The sequence below is a fragment of the Helicoverpa armigera genome, chromosome 9, assembly GCF_030705265.1.
Source record: "Helicoverpa armigera isolate CAAS_96S chromosome 9, ASM3070526v1, whole genome shotgun sequence".
Taxonomy (NCBI): Eukaryota; Metazoa; Arthropoda; class Insecta; order Lepidoptera; family Noctuidae; genus Helicoverpa; species Helicoverpa armigera.
The window spans coordinates 679449-696019 of record NC_087128.1 but is presented as its reverse complement, the minus strand read 5'-3'; the positions used below and the strand labels follow the sequence as shown (position 1 = coordinate 696019).

General features: G+C 34.8%; 1 protein-coding gene across 9 annotated transcripts in view; it reads right to left on the bottom strand.

Annotated features, from left to right (window-relative positions):
* The window catches only part of Mmd (mind-meld), a 425901-nt gene that overhangs the window by 347131 nt on the left and 62199 nt on the right, over positions 1 to 16571 (bottom strand). For all 9 annotated transcript variants that reach the window (XM_064036153.1, XM_064036149.1, XM_064036156.1 and 6 more), the window contains one exon: positions 3529 to 3573. In XM_064036153.1, coding sequence (XP_063892223.1) covers positions 3529 to 3573 — 45 coding nt within the window. The remainder of the gene's footprint in view (positions 1 to 3528; positions 3574 to 16571) is intronic.

Here is a 16571-nt window from a genome sequence, read left to right as displayed (position 1 = left end):
CTTTTCCGATTAAAATTTTTTAGAGTTAGATAAGGCATTTGTTGAGGACTTATTTTTAACCATTTGCCTGAAGTAGTTTCCACGCGGGTTTAACCTGACAGAAATTAGTATTAAAAATAAACATTTAAAAAGAATTTATTTATATGTAAAAATTCACAAAGTGGAGTTATTTAACACGTAACAGTGATGAATGGCTAACAGCCGATGTTACTGATAAATGTCCGCCGAGACGAGTGCCACAATGACTGCCACGTTTAATCCCTATACAATAGCGTTTATTTTTATTTTGTTATTTTAATTTTGGATGGGTCATTTTGTCACTTTTAATTTTTATGACTTGGCAGAATTTTCGTAACAGGCTTTAAAAATAAATACTGCTTTAAAAAATATTTTTATAGAAACAGCTATAAAAACTTTAAATTAAATTTTGGTTTTAAAACCAGTAAATATTAATATGAAATCTTTAATTAATCTGTCGTTCAGGAACAAAATACATATACTTAATCGCTAAGGCTCGGGTTTCGTGCACAAGTTCTTCTTAAATGTGTGTTTACAATCACTAAAGTTTCATATATCGGAAATAGAAAAAGCTTTTAGGTAAACATGTTATTATATTGCTAAATATTATTGAATACTGTTATCTATGGAATTCACGAACTTCAATGCATCTCAAGGATGATGACTATACAAATTGGATATTTAGAAAAATGACCCAGTTTTCACCGAATTTCCAAAAAGCGAGAGATTCTCAATTTGTCGGAATGTGCGTTTCAATTTGCTTGCGTTATTTTTTTCAATTATTATTTTATTTATTTATTATATTTATTACTAGCCGATAATGTCCCACTGCTGGGCAAAGGCCTCCCCATCTCGCTTCCACACTTCCCGATCCTTCGACCGAGTCCACCAGTCTCGACAGTAGGCGTCCAGTTCATCACGCCATCTCTTCCGGGGCCTACCCCGCCTGCGGTGTCCATCCTGGGGTGTCCACTGGGTGACAATAGTGGCCCATCTTTCAATAACAAGTGTTTTTTCAATAACACACAATAATTGTAAAGCGTGTCATTCAATGCAATTTTGAAACACATCAAAAACAGTACTACATATTTTAAAATGTGCTGCACCATTTCCAAACCTAGTACGCCATATCTTTCCACATGAACCGCTCCGATACATAGAAAGCGAACGAAAGATTGGCGGCACTGCAATCAGTCGCTCCCGCTTCAAACGCGCCGACCTGTGAACGTACAAACACGTCTACCCTCATTACTTGTTTGTGCTCCTTATAAAAATGTACCGTCTTTAACAGCCAATGTTTAACTCAATTCAAAGCCATAATGGTCAATATTGCCTGTTCGCGCTTCACTGATTTTTGTTGAAGTAATTTTATTTTTAAATGTTTTGAAGTTCCGCTGTAATGGTGGGCTTTTATCTTTTCAATTTTATTTTATTTTTAGCCATAGAAAACACGGTATTTGTAAATGCCATAGGTTGTATTTTATTTAGGTACAAGGAAAAAGACAATTTCTACTAGTGTTCTATAAAAATATTTCTGACACAAATCTTCGAAAGAGCCATGAGTATTTTAATTTTGAATTCTCCCTAAAGCTGTTTTCACAAGAATTAAGTTAACATCCGTGTCAACATCTCAAGCTCCCATACGTTGTTCAATAAAAAACTTGTTTCCTCCAATACTTATTAGCTTGGTTGAATATATTAAATTCCTCGCCCGGCCGAGTATTTCCTTCGTAATATTCATATTTTTCATATCCTTCTGTATTATGTATTTCCTTTGTGTTTTTACGGGCTGGTGTGTTCTAAAGAAGGCTGTTATGGAACCAGCTAGGAATGGGCTCAGATCCAGGATTTGTTTGGGTTTTAAGCCTTTTCTGTACGATTCGGTAAATATTGTACAAATATAACAGGTTTTGCTGTCAATAGTGAGATTATTGGCGCTGTCCGAAGAGTCAGGTGCGGTTTTTGGTGGTGCATGAAAACGGATTCGTGAATTTTGGTAATGTGGATGGATAGGGTCAACCATGTTTTGTTATTTACTATCTTTGAAGGAGGTATTATTCTAGTAATCTCTATTCTAGTAATATCTAGTAAATAGACGTTTGATACGCCTTTAAAGAAACTCCAAAATGTTCCATAAACATACGCAAACACCTGTTTAACTATTTTTGAAATGTGAAATTTTAAAGAAGGATCATATTAAAAAGTATGATTTATTCTGAAGTATTTGTTTAATTATTTACTTGAATATAATAATCTCAGAAATCACTATGTCAATTTGAAAAATCTTTCAGATAGCCTATGTATGAAAGAAGACAGAGTAGCTTCCATGCTACGTTCAAGCAAAACTGCGAGTATCATCTACCTACCAATTCGACCACCACAACAAAACTCGCAGGTCAAGTCCACTGGTTAATTCAGGGTATCCCTGCACAAGTTGTTCCGTTAATCGTTTGGCGCAAGTATAAGCAGATCTCTCCCGGAGGACAGATCTCCTGGATGATACATAGCTTTGAATAAATTATACGAGTTGATCGATGCTAGTTGGGAGTCTCGGTTACTCATTGATTAGGTAATATTAAGCGTTTAATGTTTTGGATGGAGGGAAAGCATAGTGTACTGTTCTAGAAGCTACCTTCTGCTAGAGAATTCGCCTGCGTCTTATAGAACTACTTGGCGCACCCGGATAAAAAGAAGCCTATATTGAGTGGGAAATCGGCAAATAACCCTTCACGCTGTGGACTTGCAGCATGAGGGACTGTAAGATTCTTACTGACTGAAACCCACCGTGTACCTTCAAAAAACCTAGGGCCACGGTGATTCTTTCGAAAAATTCCGCAATCTCGTCTATATGGGCTAAGACTATAATTTTACAAATCAAATCTGTAGCTCATGAGATGGGTGCATTCAACCAAAAAAGTTCTTTAAAATGTTATAAATCTATCATCACATTTATGAAATTCGATCTCAAAAGCAACACTTATACAGCTTCGCGATCAAAACTACTCTTATTTACTATTTCCTAACAAACAACATAGGCCAAAGTTTCTGTCAAACGGAACACCCTATATACGTATATCTCACCCATATACAGCGTGTTCCAAAACTTGGTATTTTCATTCATTGCTCTTTGAAATGCGAGGTGATTTAGTTTCTATACTTTTGCTATTTTAGTACGGCTTGGTGGAAAAACTTTGCCTAGGTAAGTTTACTAAGAAAAACCTTAGAGTTTAAACTGCGCTGTATTTATCTCAGTTGAACCTATTATTTATTCCTTTAATATTATTAGGGCATCCGATCTGGGTTCTAGGATTGTTCAAAAGAGTTCTGCATAGGTAAGTTGGTACTGATGTTTTATTTCACGATAGCGTGAATGTACATAGACATCGTCTTTAAGTCATACAAAGACAATGTGCATTTACACACACAGGTATGACTCAGCCGCTAAGGTGAAAATATCTATATTTGCTTCCATTATGGTCTAGATTCGTTTGAATGAAAAGATAGACTCACTTGATTCTGATAGCATTGATGATGTTGGTGTAAGCAGACATGAATCTGAAAAGAAGAAAAAAATGTTAATATAATATAGAAAGATACAAGTCATGAAATTAAATAAACAGATGTTGTCTGCAATAATGAAATTTATTTCTACAACAATAAAGTCTAAAATCGAATAACAATGGTGTATGTGCAAAAGAAATATTAGAACCGATCAACAATTGGCACGTTTCGACACGCGTCAAATTTAAATCACCACAAACAAAGGTTCCGCTCACACACTCGCACTAAATAATTAATAACACGAGGGAGGCTCCGTCGCCAGATTCACACAACAGTTCATACATAAAGGGAATCACGTCTCTAGAGAGAAAAACAATCCATCAGTTGTTGGGTCCCTCAAACGGTACTCCATACACCGCAGAGCCCGCACACATGCAAACATGACATGAAAAAACACGCACACATAAACAACCAGCGCATATTCCTACATGAGCAAAACGTACACTCAAAAATGTAGGGATCTCTGCCACTCACACACTCACAACTGTATCGACACACACACTGCATCTCGACGTAGCACACAGACGCAACACAATACTCAGTTGGAATACAAATGTGTGAGTCATAAAGGTGGTTACAATTGCGAGATTCCAGAGCGTGTAATTAAATAAATTGTTCAATTACTAATTACAATTTAAATATTTAAACTGCTGGACGTTATTTCGGAGTTACAATTAAATTAATACAAAGTTTTCCACGAGGGCAAAGCTGTAACTACTGATGTTGACACACCTACATGTTGTGTTTATTTGCGGGCTTTATTAACTGACGCTAAACAAATATTGGGTATTACGTACATAATTGTTGCCGTGTTAAAATTGAAAATAAATAGTATTTGACCGCATATTGTTTAAATTAAAGGGGTGCAATTAATATTTTTGGCCACAAAGGTATGTTCGAAAGTGTGTGTATATTTGTCGCATCGGCGTCACACATTCGCAAGTATGCAGCGAACCTAAAGCGCCCCTTCCGAGTTTTCTCTTGACCCACATTGGGGTGCAGGGAAAAACTTGCAGATTATCGAATGTGGTGAAAGTTGGACGCAGCTCGTAATAATGCTGACCAGTTTGCAGTTAGCACCGGCTATGTACTCTGTACTCATAACTGTTATATAACTGGGTTCATGTAGCTTGTACATCGTGTATGTTTGTAAATGGGGTACCTGAATCGATTTGCGATAAAACGATAATTACATAGCAGTTTTTCAATAAATTTGCAAAAATGTTTGAGTAATTATAATTCATGACACATGAATCAATATGGTAGCGTAGCTTTTACTAACTGGACTGTGATATCCAAAAGGTTACTCTATCTATTAAAATAAAAAACCGGAATGTTTGCTAACACTCCACGTCACTTCTATTGGCCCAAAAATCGAAAAATAAAAGTACAGTCGCAAACAAAATATCAATGCAAAAAAAATACAAAATTGGTAGCGACATCAAGTGACTCCATATTAATTTTCCGGGCGGGCTGCCACAGACGAATTTTCAAAGAGAAACTTTGATACCTCCAGTTTTTATATGTTTCTTGAGTACTCAAAGTAGACGTAAGCACTCTAGGGATCGACCTATTGGCAATCACTTTTAGTTTAGCATTATTAACGATACAGCGAACGTACGAGTCTCTTGATCCTTTTATACATGCCTTATAAGTTCCTGTGTGGGGAAATTTATATACGAACTGTAGATATTTTATGTGGAGGTATTTAGGCCAAAACAGCTAAAGTTGAGTGGCCCTTAATTTATTCTCAATATATTTTTTTCATTCCATGTTTTACGGTTATACCTCTTTCTTTGTTCTGGAATCAATTGTAACTAGTGGTAACTAAGACAATAACTATTAGATTATTAGACAGTCTCCCATCGCGTCTGCATGTTTGTGGTAATCTCAAAAACTACTGAACAGATATACACGCATGTTTTTTACCAATATAGAGATGGATTTATGAGGAAGGTTTTAAAATAAAATTTCTACGTTTGCAGCACAGCGTTGCAAGTATATTTATAACAAAGATGCAGAAATAGAAATTTATATATTTTCTTTCTCTGCAAACGTACGAGTACTTAGTTAAGTTCTCCGAGATCAAATTTAGTCTGAAAAGAGTTTATCTGCAGAAGACTCTTGAGGGAACAAAATAATATAAAAGTATTCGCAAGTCAGTCGTAAGCGAGGATGGTAAATTAAAACTATTATGCTAAAAGCATTTCAAAGAAAACTGACTATGCAACCGTTTTGAATTATTTCATATTTTTGTACACAACATTCTTTGTGTTTTAAGAAAACTGTCCAACAAGGAATAAAACACGTCTTCTGTACTTTATCAAGTATAGCAGTTCAAATTAATCTTAAATTGACGTTTGTTTTCAAATTGCTGGTGAGATAATAATGTAGCAATTTTGTGTGTATTAAGTTATTTATAATTTATGTCAAACTCTCAATATTAATAAATATCATCAAAAATATAATAAATATCATCAAAAATATAATAAATATCAATCACTATTAATAATATACTGTGTTCAAAGTTACCCAACTCCAATCTACAAAATAAAGATCCCTTTTCTTCAATACCTATTCACACATAACCATACTAAACTCAAAAAACTTAATCAAACCGAAAGTGTTAACATAATACGGTTAAACATAAACTTTATCACAACCGGGTAATCGGTCATGACGTCACACTGACCCTTTCAAGTTAGATACCCGGTCATAGCCGGTCATAGCCGGTTATAAAACGGCTGCTTGTTTTATAGCGGATAGATGTTCAATGGAGCAACTCACGCTTGACGTTAAGTATGAAGTATAAGGAAATGGGATTTGAGAGTCGTTTGTTTGTTTGTGATTTTGTTTTGTTTGGACTGGTGTTTCCTGTGATCTTCACGCTAGATAGGACTACTGCACTATTTCATGTGATCTTCATGCTAGATAGAACTACTGCATCTATGCGGGACCAAAGTGTGCTTGATCTGATCTATTTTTACATGTTATAATGCCCGAATTGCGCTAAATAAAAAGTTCCTGCAAGCCAAACAATTAATTATTACTACTAGCTAATTCACGCAGTTTCACGAATGTACACCATTTCTCGCACACAGTTCAAATGTACCTTATGACACTCTCAACAAACTTAACTTCAATCAATAATCGGAACACTAGATTCAGAGATAACTAATAACCTTGCATATTGCTATTAAGGACACCTACAACAATACCTTTCTAATCCTAAAATGAAAACATATACACTATCTCCACAAACAATAACTTCACACACACCACCCGTCTCACCATCTCACAAATCCCATATAAAGCAAGATGTTTTCCTCTCAAGACTGCTCTAACTCGATTGACCTCCGTCTAGTCTGTACGTATGTAGCAGTATTTAGTATACACACGAGCCAGGTGTATGTCGCAGCATGCATTTAAATCGAATATTACAAAGCGGATATCCGGTTATAACCGCCTTGAGGTTCTTCAGCTTATCCGGGTACACTTAATAAGAGAAGGGAGGAATGTTTCTGAAAAGTATAGGTGGTATTGGAGATTGAAGGGAAGATTGTGTGATGGTGAAATTGTCATTTAGATTGGATTATCTTTGAAACTTATAATCTTGGTAAAGTTTGTGTCAAATAACTGTGCATTTGTGAAGTTCCTTTTTTTTATTTAACTCCATGGGTATTTTTCCGTGATTTTTTCGAAGAGATTAGGGTGACTTTACTATTTTCAAAAATATTCTAACTATAGATTTTACGTTATTTGTTACGAACTTCAATTATGAGATTGGTGCTATTTAAATCATAACTGTTAAATATGGTTATAATATACAAAAGAGAGTAGTGTACATTATATTGTTACACTTTATGAGTACTTGAACATTCACAAAATGTAAGTGACTATAGAACATTTTAAACTACAATGATAGAATAAAGTCGTATAATATTTTATGGTCCATTCGCAATACTATCGATATAATTTTGTGGTTTATTACATTTTCATTGCAGATTTAAATTGATGGAGATTTTTGAGACAATCAACAGACATTTTAAAAATATTAAATTGTTAAAATCACATTGCATGTTTAACTTATTCAACGTTCTCATACAAAAGGTACAAAAATATACATGTTTATATAAAATATGCTTGTTTTCTCCAACGCGCTAGTCTCAGGAACGATTATTTCAATTTGAAACATTTCACTGTTAAATTGTCCATTTATCGAGGAAAGTTATAGGTGACATTTATCCGATTACGATTTCAGATACAAACAAATATTCACCGATTCCTCAAAAACCAGTGCAACTAACACAATTAAATACGTCATTATTACAAAATAGCTTCATTAACCAAATTTGAACCACACTACCACGCCATAAGGTAGCAAATCCACTACCGAGCGACAGCTATACAACGCGATATAATATCTAAGCAATTGATTCGTCTAATCTGTTCTGGCTTGTAAGACAAATCAGTTCGAAACTTGCTCAGACTTGTCATCCGGGACGGATATTATCCGGATTATAAACGTCTGTCAGTGGGAACCGTGTGTAGAACCGGTTCATAATTTTACTCGCAATTAAGTGGGTTTTTGTGCAGAGTTTTAATTTTAAAATTTGCTCCATTTTATTTGTTTCTATGTTCGATATCTCGGTATTTTTTTAAGAGTTGAATAGATGGGTACATCCATACATTAATTTTTAATCGTTCAGAAATATTAAATATTTCATTCGAAATACTTGATGAATCAATAAAGAATTAGCTTAATATAATAACTTTGTACCTACGTATGTTTTCAATATTTGGTTTATGCGTTTTAAACATAAATTAAATTATTCAAAAATAGAGTAAACAGAATAAAAAAATACTCGTGGTAAAGTAATAATATAGTAGACGTTTTATTTCAATCCATTATTCTTTGTAATCGTACCAAATGAATGTCGAAATTGTAATTTTCTTTTTAATTAGATTTTAATGACATTTTCACAATTAGAATTTAAAATCCGAAACTAAAACCTTTAATTTCGAATACGTCTTGTTTTTCTTATTTTCTTTTTAATTGAGAACCCATATTAAACATGAAAGAGAATTTAATTTGAAAAACAATGTTTTTGTCTCATTGGAAAAAGTTTTATGAATTTTAATTATAGTAATTTGTCATCTGATCACATATCTAAACGTATGTAAAATCTACAAAACCATCCTTTGGTCTTATTGTTGGTAAAGGGTGCACTTGCTTTTATTATCACAAAAATGTTGAAGAGGTATCTAAAATATATAGAGGACATTTTATTACCCAACTAGGTTAAAAGACCTGATTGCGACTGATCATTGAATAGATTTATTTCAATTTCTTCTCGTCATTTTAATAAGGTATACATATTCATATCCGTACATAATATTCAGTATAAATTAATCACAAGGCAGACTTAAAGCAAAGGTACATAATTCATTCATCCAGGTACAAAAGTTCTTAAGTGTTTCTTAAGCAACGGCTTATCACAGACTTGGTAAGGGCTGTTCTGCACTGCGAGCTACTTTTAGCTTTATTATAGCTTTTGTGCTAACTATTTTAATTACTTTTGCAGTCTTCTTCAGTCCTGCTTTTGGTGTCTGTTTGCAGTGGCAAGATAGTACCAAATAAAGATTGTTCTTGTTGCTACAACATTTTTGGTAGAAATTCATTGACGTCAGCTAAATCTAAAGCATAAAGTAGGTATAAAATTACCACGTACTCTGGATTATTATTTAATGTAATAAAATACTTCATATTTTCCGATAAAACTAAATACTATAATTTTATTTCTATTAACTATATTTAAACGATATCTCTGAAAAATTTAATTAAATCTACAAAAGAATTTATTTATAGCTCTGTATATTATCTATCGCGCTTTCACTGTATCCTGACCCTAAACCGGAATTTATTAATTATCATCTAAGGTTTGATACTAAATTCTGTACACGGCTTCAGTTATTTATTAGTTAATTAAAGTGACAATCTTGCCAGTTACGAACTCGCGTTAAGTTAACGGCCCAGTAAAATTATGACGGTTAAGTTAAAATTTAACTTGGCTGTTTGTGTTTTGAAGGTATATTCGGAACTGAAATATTGACCGAACCGTTTGTAATTTCGCAGTTTCAATTGAAAAGTTAATTAGTTTTGGTGTTTAGTTGGGAAAAAGTAGGTTGTGGTTTTCGTGTTATTGAAAGGGCTATATTCAAACTTTATGTGTGTGGATACAGTTGCTACTGATTATGTATATATACTAGAAATATCTATAAATAATCTATGATTTTTTTTGTATGCGTCAACCACCGGTTTCGCACTCTGCGCATCCGGTTAAACAATCTTTAACCTTTCTCGATAAATGGGCTAAATAACATTGAAATATTTTTTTTAATTGGTCGAGTAGTTCATATTATTATGTGTATAGATATACAGAACTTTGTTATTATAAAATAATAGACACGGTTGCCAGTTTCAACAACCCATCAAATGACAATTCCACAGGACAAAAGCCAAACATTGTTTGATAATTTAGCTGCATATTGCTAAACTGCTACCAAAAATCCGTTCACCTGACAAACAAACGAGCTACAAATAAAGCTGCTACTCATACAAAACTACAAAACAGAGCTTCGCTATAAACAACGGTTTCAACAAAACAGTTACCTGTTACAGTTACAAGTTTCACAAACCGTTATTTGAAACGGTCCTACAACGTCACTGGGCCACGTAATAAAATCTCTATTAGATTCGGAGTTGGAGATAGAACTACCAAGAACTGTCGAGATATAGTTCCTTATTGAAGACAGAATCTCGCAAAAGCTAATTAGTTTTCTTCGTTATTTCAGTAATAAAATAGTCATTCTTCTTTTTGAAACAAATAATGGTGTTCTAGATGCAGATTTTCTAGTATTTATCTGTACTGGTATAATAAAGCCTGTTTACTTGAATCTCTTTATATACCTATACTGGTACAATTTAAAAAAATCTTTCAGTGTTAGATAGCCTATTTATTGAGAAAAGCTATTGTATTGTATTCGCGGACGCGGATAAAAACTGTGGTTTTATAATCTTGAAAAAGGAAGCTATCGTTAGTTACAACTTAATGTTTTAATATAGAAAATCCGATGTCATTTACCGAGCTCTCATCTCAAATGACAATCTTAAGAAAGAATCTAGTTCACAAGTTTTATCAGATATAGAACACACACTTGGCTATAGTGCTCTCATTTTAAAAGAACGGTATCTGAAAGAGCTTACGATGAAAACATTTTAATAAAATAGCAAAATGCGCACTTACACACGATCAAATGGTTCGACTAAATATAGGTACATCTATAAACAAAAGGAACAAGGAATTATGAACAAAGTCTTGATTGACTTACCATACTTTATTATTATCTCCCTTCAATATTAATCAATCACTCAACGTCATTGAAAATTATTAATTTCCGAACATCCGAAAAAAGTATCAAAAACGACAAATTCGAAATTTCCAAAACCGACTTTAAAGTTTAACCCTAAAGTGTCGCGGGTTGTTGCGAGCCCTGTCGAAACTCCGACAAGGCAGCGAAGTTGGAAACGTCAGCGAATCAAAGTTGCGTCTGACGCAAGTATAATAAGCCGAGCCCACATCAAATTGGCCGTTTCTACTCCAACTTGTGTGCAAATAATGATAGCAGTATTGTTTTAACTGTGGAGATTTCAATCTTTGTCTATCGTTTGGTAAGAACAAGCTTTTGAAGTACATTTTTCGGCAGCCCAGTAAATGTGTCTATTAGGCCAAATTTTATACCCATTTCGAGTACTAGAACATAAATTGCCGTCGATTTTAGGCTGAAAGGATCATTATATTCGGTAGGTGGTATTAAGTAAATGTATTTAGGCAATAAGCAAGCAATTTGCACAAAATTGTGCTTTTTAAGCCAATCACGTTTCACCTACATGTTGTTTCAAGCGCTGCCAAAATATCTTGGTGGCGCTTAATTTGTACAGCCGATAAGGAAGGAAGGCTGGAAATAAAAATATATACCGAGGAAGGCACGATTTGTACATATACCTACACTGTACAAATTGACGCGAAAATGGGGTAAGTAGTTTGGGAATGTTTGCTCTTGCAAACAATTGTAAGCCCCACGTGATTTTGTACACTATACAAAATTATGATATTTTCGTGAGAAAAGCTGAAACACGTACGAAATTGGTAGTCCTTCTTATGAAGAATATTCTTGGGGAAAGTCTTAGCTCAAGAAACTTTGTTGTAGTCTGGATTGGAGGTGTTGGATACTGTTGTAATTACAGACGTTGAACTACCTTTGCCTTTGTGATGGCAAAACATGTGTTGGGTTTCTGGCTTCTGAGAAATTCGTAGACGTTGGTGACCGCATTAGAGCAGCTGGGTAATTACGATAGCGCCCGTCATCATGCTCCGCCATTTTTGGCGGTCGGTTTGACAGTTCAGTAATTATTTTGACTGTCAAACTGAATGTTTTTGGTGTTCAGTTTCCCATGATGGTAAGCGCTCTCATAATTACTCAGCTGTTGGGCCTTCAATGTTTTGTGTGGAACGAGCTAGAATTATACCAAAAGGCTATACAATCGGTATTTCTAAAACAAAACGAGATACTTCTTAGTTTAATAAACTCTTTGTAAATCACCAAACACAAGTTACGTTAAAACTGGACTAAAAATTGCGTACACAACACATATCATTTCGGTGCTTACTCGAAAAATATCTGCACCCGAACTGGGTCAATTTCCTTGAGTTTTTGTTTGAAATACTTTTCTAGCAGGAAATAGAATATTCGTTTATAAGTTGTATTGTTATACCGTCAGAAAGGTTCAGAATAATTGGAAACATAGCTAGCAATTATGTTATACTTTAATTGGAAATGTTCCGACATTTCTTAATTGGTTGTTGATTTTCTATCTGTGATTTTATTTCAAGTTTGTATTCAGCTAACTTTGTTGAGTACATACAAAACTGTAGCTTATAGCTGCAATAATAGAGTAGCTTTTGCTTTGTGAATGAATATAATGAAAATGTAGGTATTAAAATAGGAAAAATATCCTTTACATAAAACCAACTATGTAATAAGAAAACTTCAACAAGACAATCCCATAGAAAGCAGTCTTCAAAGGGTTATTAGTTAATTAAAAAATAATCCCCTCTCGATAACCCGGCGAGCGCGCGGTGGGGTACGCACGACCCCAGCAAATACGATAAAAACACAAATACTGGAAGCTTGGGTATTTGTCGACACAATTCTCCCCAACGAAGTGAAGGCTTACTGTTGTAGTTTTTCTAATTAGGTCAACGCATAATGATTCAATAAATGTACTTTTTTAATACGTTCTTTGTATTGGTGGTATTATTTTTTATTTTCGTAATGTATATTGTTGTTAGGATGTTTCTGGCAGTTTATACGCAAGAAAAATGCAGTATTTATGAAATCGTCAAATACGATAATCATGCATATTAATTAAGGAGAGAATTAGAAGAAAGACCTAACAGAGAAGTTAAATTAGTACATGTGCCAATAAAGTTACAACTCTTGTTGTTCGTCGTCTCTACCTCCAAAAACGAAGATAAAAGCCCATAAACAGAAAACTTCAATAAAATAGCAAGCTACTTTCCTACAAATAAACATTAAAACTGCACAAAAGCAACGCAACGAATATAAATTGAAAAGATCACGAGCGTACAACAATATTGACAAGCATTAACCCTTGAATGCAGCGCGTAGTTAGCTTACACACAATAAGCAACTCGTAACTGATGCTCGCTTGTTTTCCTTCCATCGACAGCGGCGGGAGTATTTACATAAATCAATAAATACTACGGTGTTACCCGCACCTCGGCAGCGACAGGGTTGCTTTAAGCCTGGCGCATACTGCAGACTATTTAGTCGGCCCTCGGTAGGCTTTTTTTTATTTTTAGAAAATCATGATTTCAATCAATTCAAGATGGATGGAGAGGAAGAGGAAGACATATAAGAATAAGAATAAGAATCTTTATTTGCACGGTATTACAGGTGTTTTGGTTAGGTTAGGTAAAGATGGACGGATTGCCCGAAAGATGACATGAATAAAAAGGGAGTGAGTATCAGTATGACATTGCCAGGGAAAAATGGAAGCGGAAGCCCCCAAATAAAATTAAGAACACGACAGGAAGAAGAAGAAGATGAATTCAATCAAAGTTTTTAGTCGGTCTGATACCGAACAAATACCAAATCATTGTTACGTGTGTAATTCATGTTCATACTGATTTATGAGCAAAAATCAACTACCGGCCGACTAAATCTTTAGTGTGCGCGCGTTTTAAAATGTAACCAACGTTGTTCCATGTTGCTGAAGTACGCTGAATTAGGCCGCTGTTTTTGGAATTTTGTTTAAAATTGAGCATTCGTTTTACATTTTGTTTCATATTTTTTTTATACTAGTATCAGCATGTCGATTCTATAAAATATCACAACTCACTTCGACATCACTCTCACTTCGACTTCGATCTAAAGGTAGAATTCCGTGGACGCGACAATAGTCAACCTATGAAAATGTATGGCACCGTTGTCGAGGCCCGTGACAGTCGCGCGCGGCGGACGAATTTCGTAAGCTGCTCGCGGCATTGTCAAAAATTTAATTCTGGTTTTACTAAAATTCTATAGATGTTATTAAGCGCTAGACCATGTTGAGAAGCGTACGGCCGCGAGCGGCTCACGAAATTCGTCGTCCGCGCGCGACTGTCGCAGCCCTCGGCAGCGGTGCCATACATTTTCATAGGTTGACTTTTGTCGCGCGCGGCTGCGACAATCGCGACCCACGGAATTCTACCTTAAAGTTTCGTGATTGACATTGTCAAACTACACTAGCGCTACACTATCGAGCGTGTTGACAAGTTGAACTAAATCAAAGTCGAGATTTTGACAGATCTGTCAAAATCTGTCTATCTATAGGGAGGTAGGGGAGAGATGGGCAGTTGGGAGACATGATCAAATCAGAATAAAAGGGGGTCCTTTTATTCTGATTTCTGATCATAGATTTGTTTTTATTGGGTAGTTTACGTTACCGACTGGTAACGGTGTTCATCCATAGACTATCTGTCATTTCTGTGAGTTGTCAAGAACAAACACTCGTAAAAGTACTTAAATATTTTGTTGCGGTTTCGGATCGTTATAAAGAGAAACTAATGAAAGGTATGTGTATTTTCTATTATTAATTATTGATTGTCAAAATCTCCAGTTACAATTATAGTAAGTCGATGCAATCCACACCTATTATACCTTTAGAAGAGAGTACTACAGCAATAGTTAATGGGCCCCACGTTTTATTTTAGTCTAATATGACCGGGACCACCTACGTAGGTTGACAGGTAAGTAACTTTTTTATTTTCTAGTTTTCAGTGCACATAAGATAAAACCGTTTAACTTAAAAGTTTTTTTACCGATTTTTTTTCATAAACTAAGTCAAAGTGTCCAATGCTCCCTATGGTAGGGAGGCTTGGACATACCATGTAATGTATAATTTGTAAATTTTGCTCTTCTTCGTCAGTGAAAATTTGTGAGGTTATAAATCTGCGCGAAAAATCCTTTATAGAATCTTGTTTCAGGTACCGTTGCCAACTTAATCTAGAGACTATTATATTTAAAATAGTGTTTAAGTAAAGTTCTAAGTGTTTTAAAGTGATTAAGTGCCTACCTTTAACGATGGCTAGAATGTTTTTGCTTAAATCTTTATTAGAAGAAGCTCATGCTTTAGATAATTTAGAAAAGCGTCAACAATCTGCTAGAATTCGTAGTTTATCTTTATTAACTCGCGATGATGACTATGTGAGCATATATAGATTGTCAAAGGAGCTAATTGACCAACTGGAGTCTGATTTACTGCCCCTGATAAAGCCCACAAAACGTCGAGGCAAAGGACTTACAACTCGTGTAAAAGTAAGTATTGACACAGTTTATAGTTGAAAAATTGTAATCAAGCACACAATAATAAGAAAAACACTTAGTTCTTAATAAGGAGTATTCCCTTTATGTGGTTTCCCCGCCAGCTGATATGTTTTCAAAAGACTCTGTACTTCAGTTATAATATTGGTATTCTCTTAAGCATGAAAATAACCAAATTGGTCTCAATTTTGTTTTCACTAAATCCAGATAAAGTAGGTATTACATTTTTTATTGTATTTATTGTTTCACAGATACTATGTACTTTATCATTCTTGGCTAGTGGCAGTTACCAGAAGGTTATTAAAGAGGGCATCAGAACTTATTTATCGCAACCGTCTGCATCTCGTTGCATAAATGAAGTAGTGGAAGCTCTGAACAATCCGGCCGTAGTAAAAATATATAAGGTTTCCTCAAAATCAGCAAGAAAGGCAAATTGGCGCTGTCAGTATTTTTTTTCGTAGGGTAAGCATAGATTATATTCACAGCACGAATTTAGAGATTTCTGTTTATTTTATACTTAAAAGCTGCCTCAAATTCCTTACAATAACAAATTATAACTAAAACATCATATTTAGCTAAAATTCTGTGTCAAAACTGATAAAATTAAAACTGATTAATCTCGGTTGACATTTTGTCGAGTGGGGAAGTCACTAGCACAGCATTGGTCGATGTCGAGCTCACTTCACTTCGCAAGTGATTAGGTGATGTTTACAGAATGCAAAATCAAGGTCGTTCTGAATCGAATGCGAAGTGAGAGTGAATAGCGAAGTGAAATGCGAGTTGTTGTTCGAATTTTATAGAATCGACGTGCAGGCAGGCCTTGGCCCTGTTGGCCCCGCTGGGTTGCTGACAGTATTCTACTTGTGTAGCCCTTTCATTTGATACCCATATTGAGGGGCTGTGCCATTTTGTGCCGGCGGCCATATTGGATTTAATTAAAGGTGTATACAAAATTTCAGACCAATCGGTTGACAGGAAGAGGGTGAAATTTGAATTACTAAATTTGATCCAAGAATAAATAATAAAACAAACGGGGTGAGCTA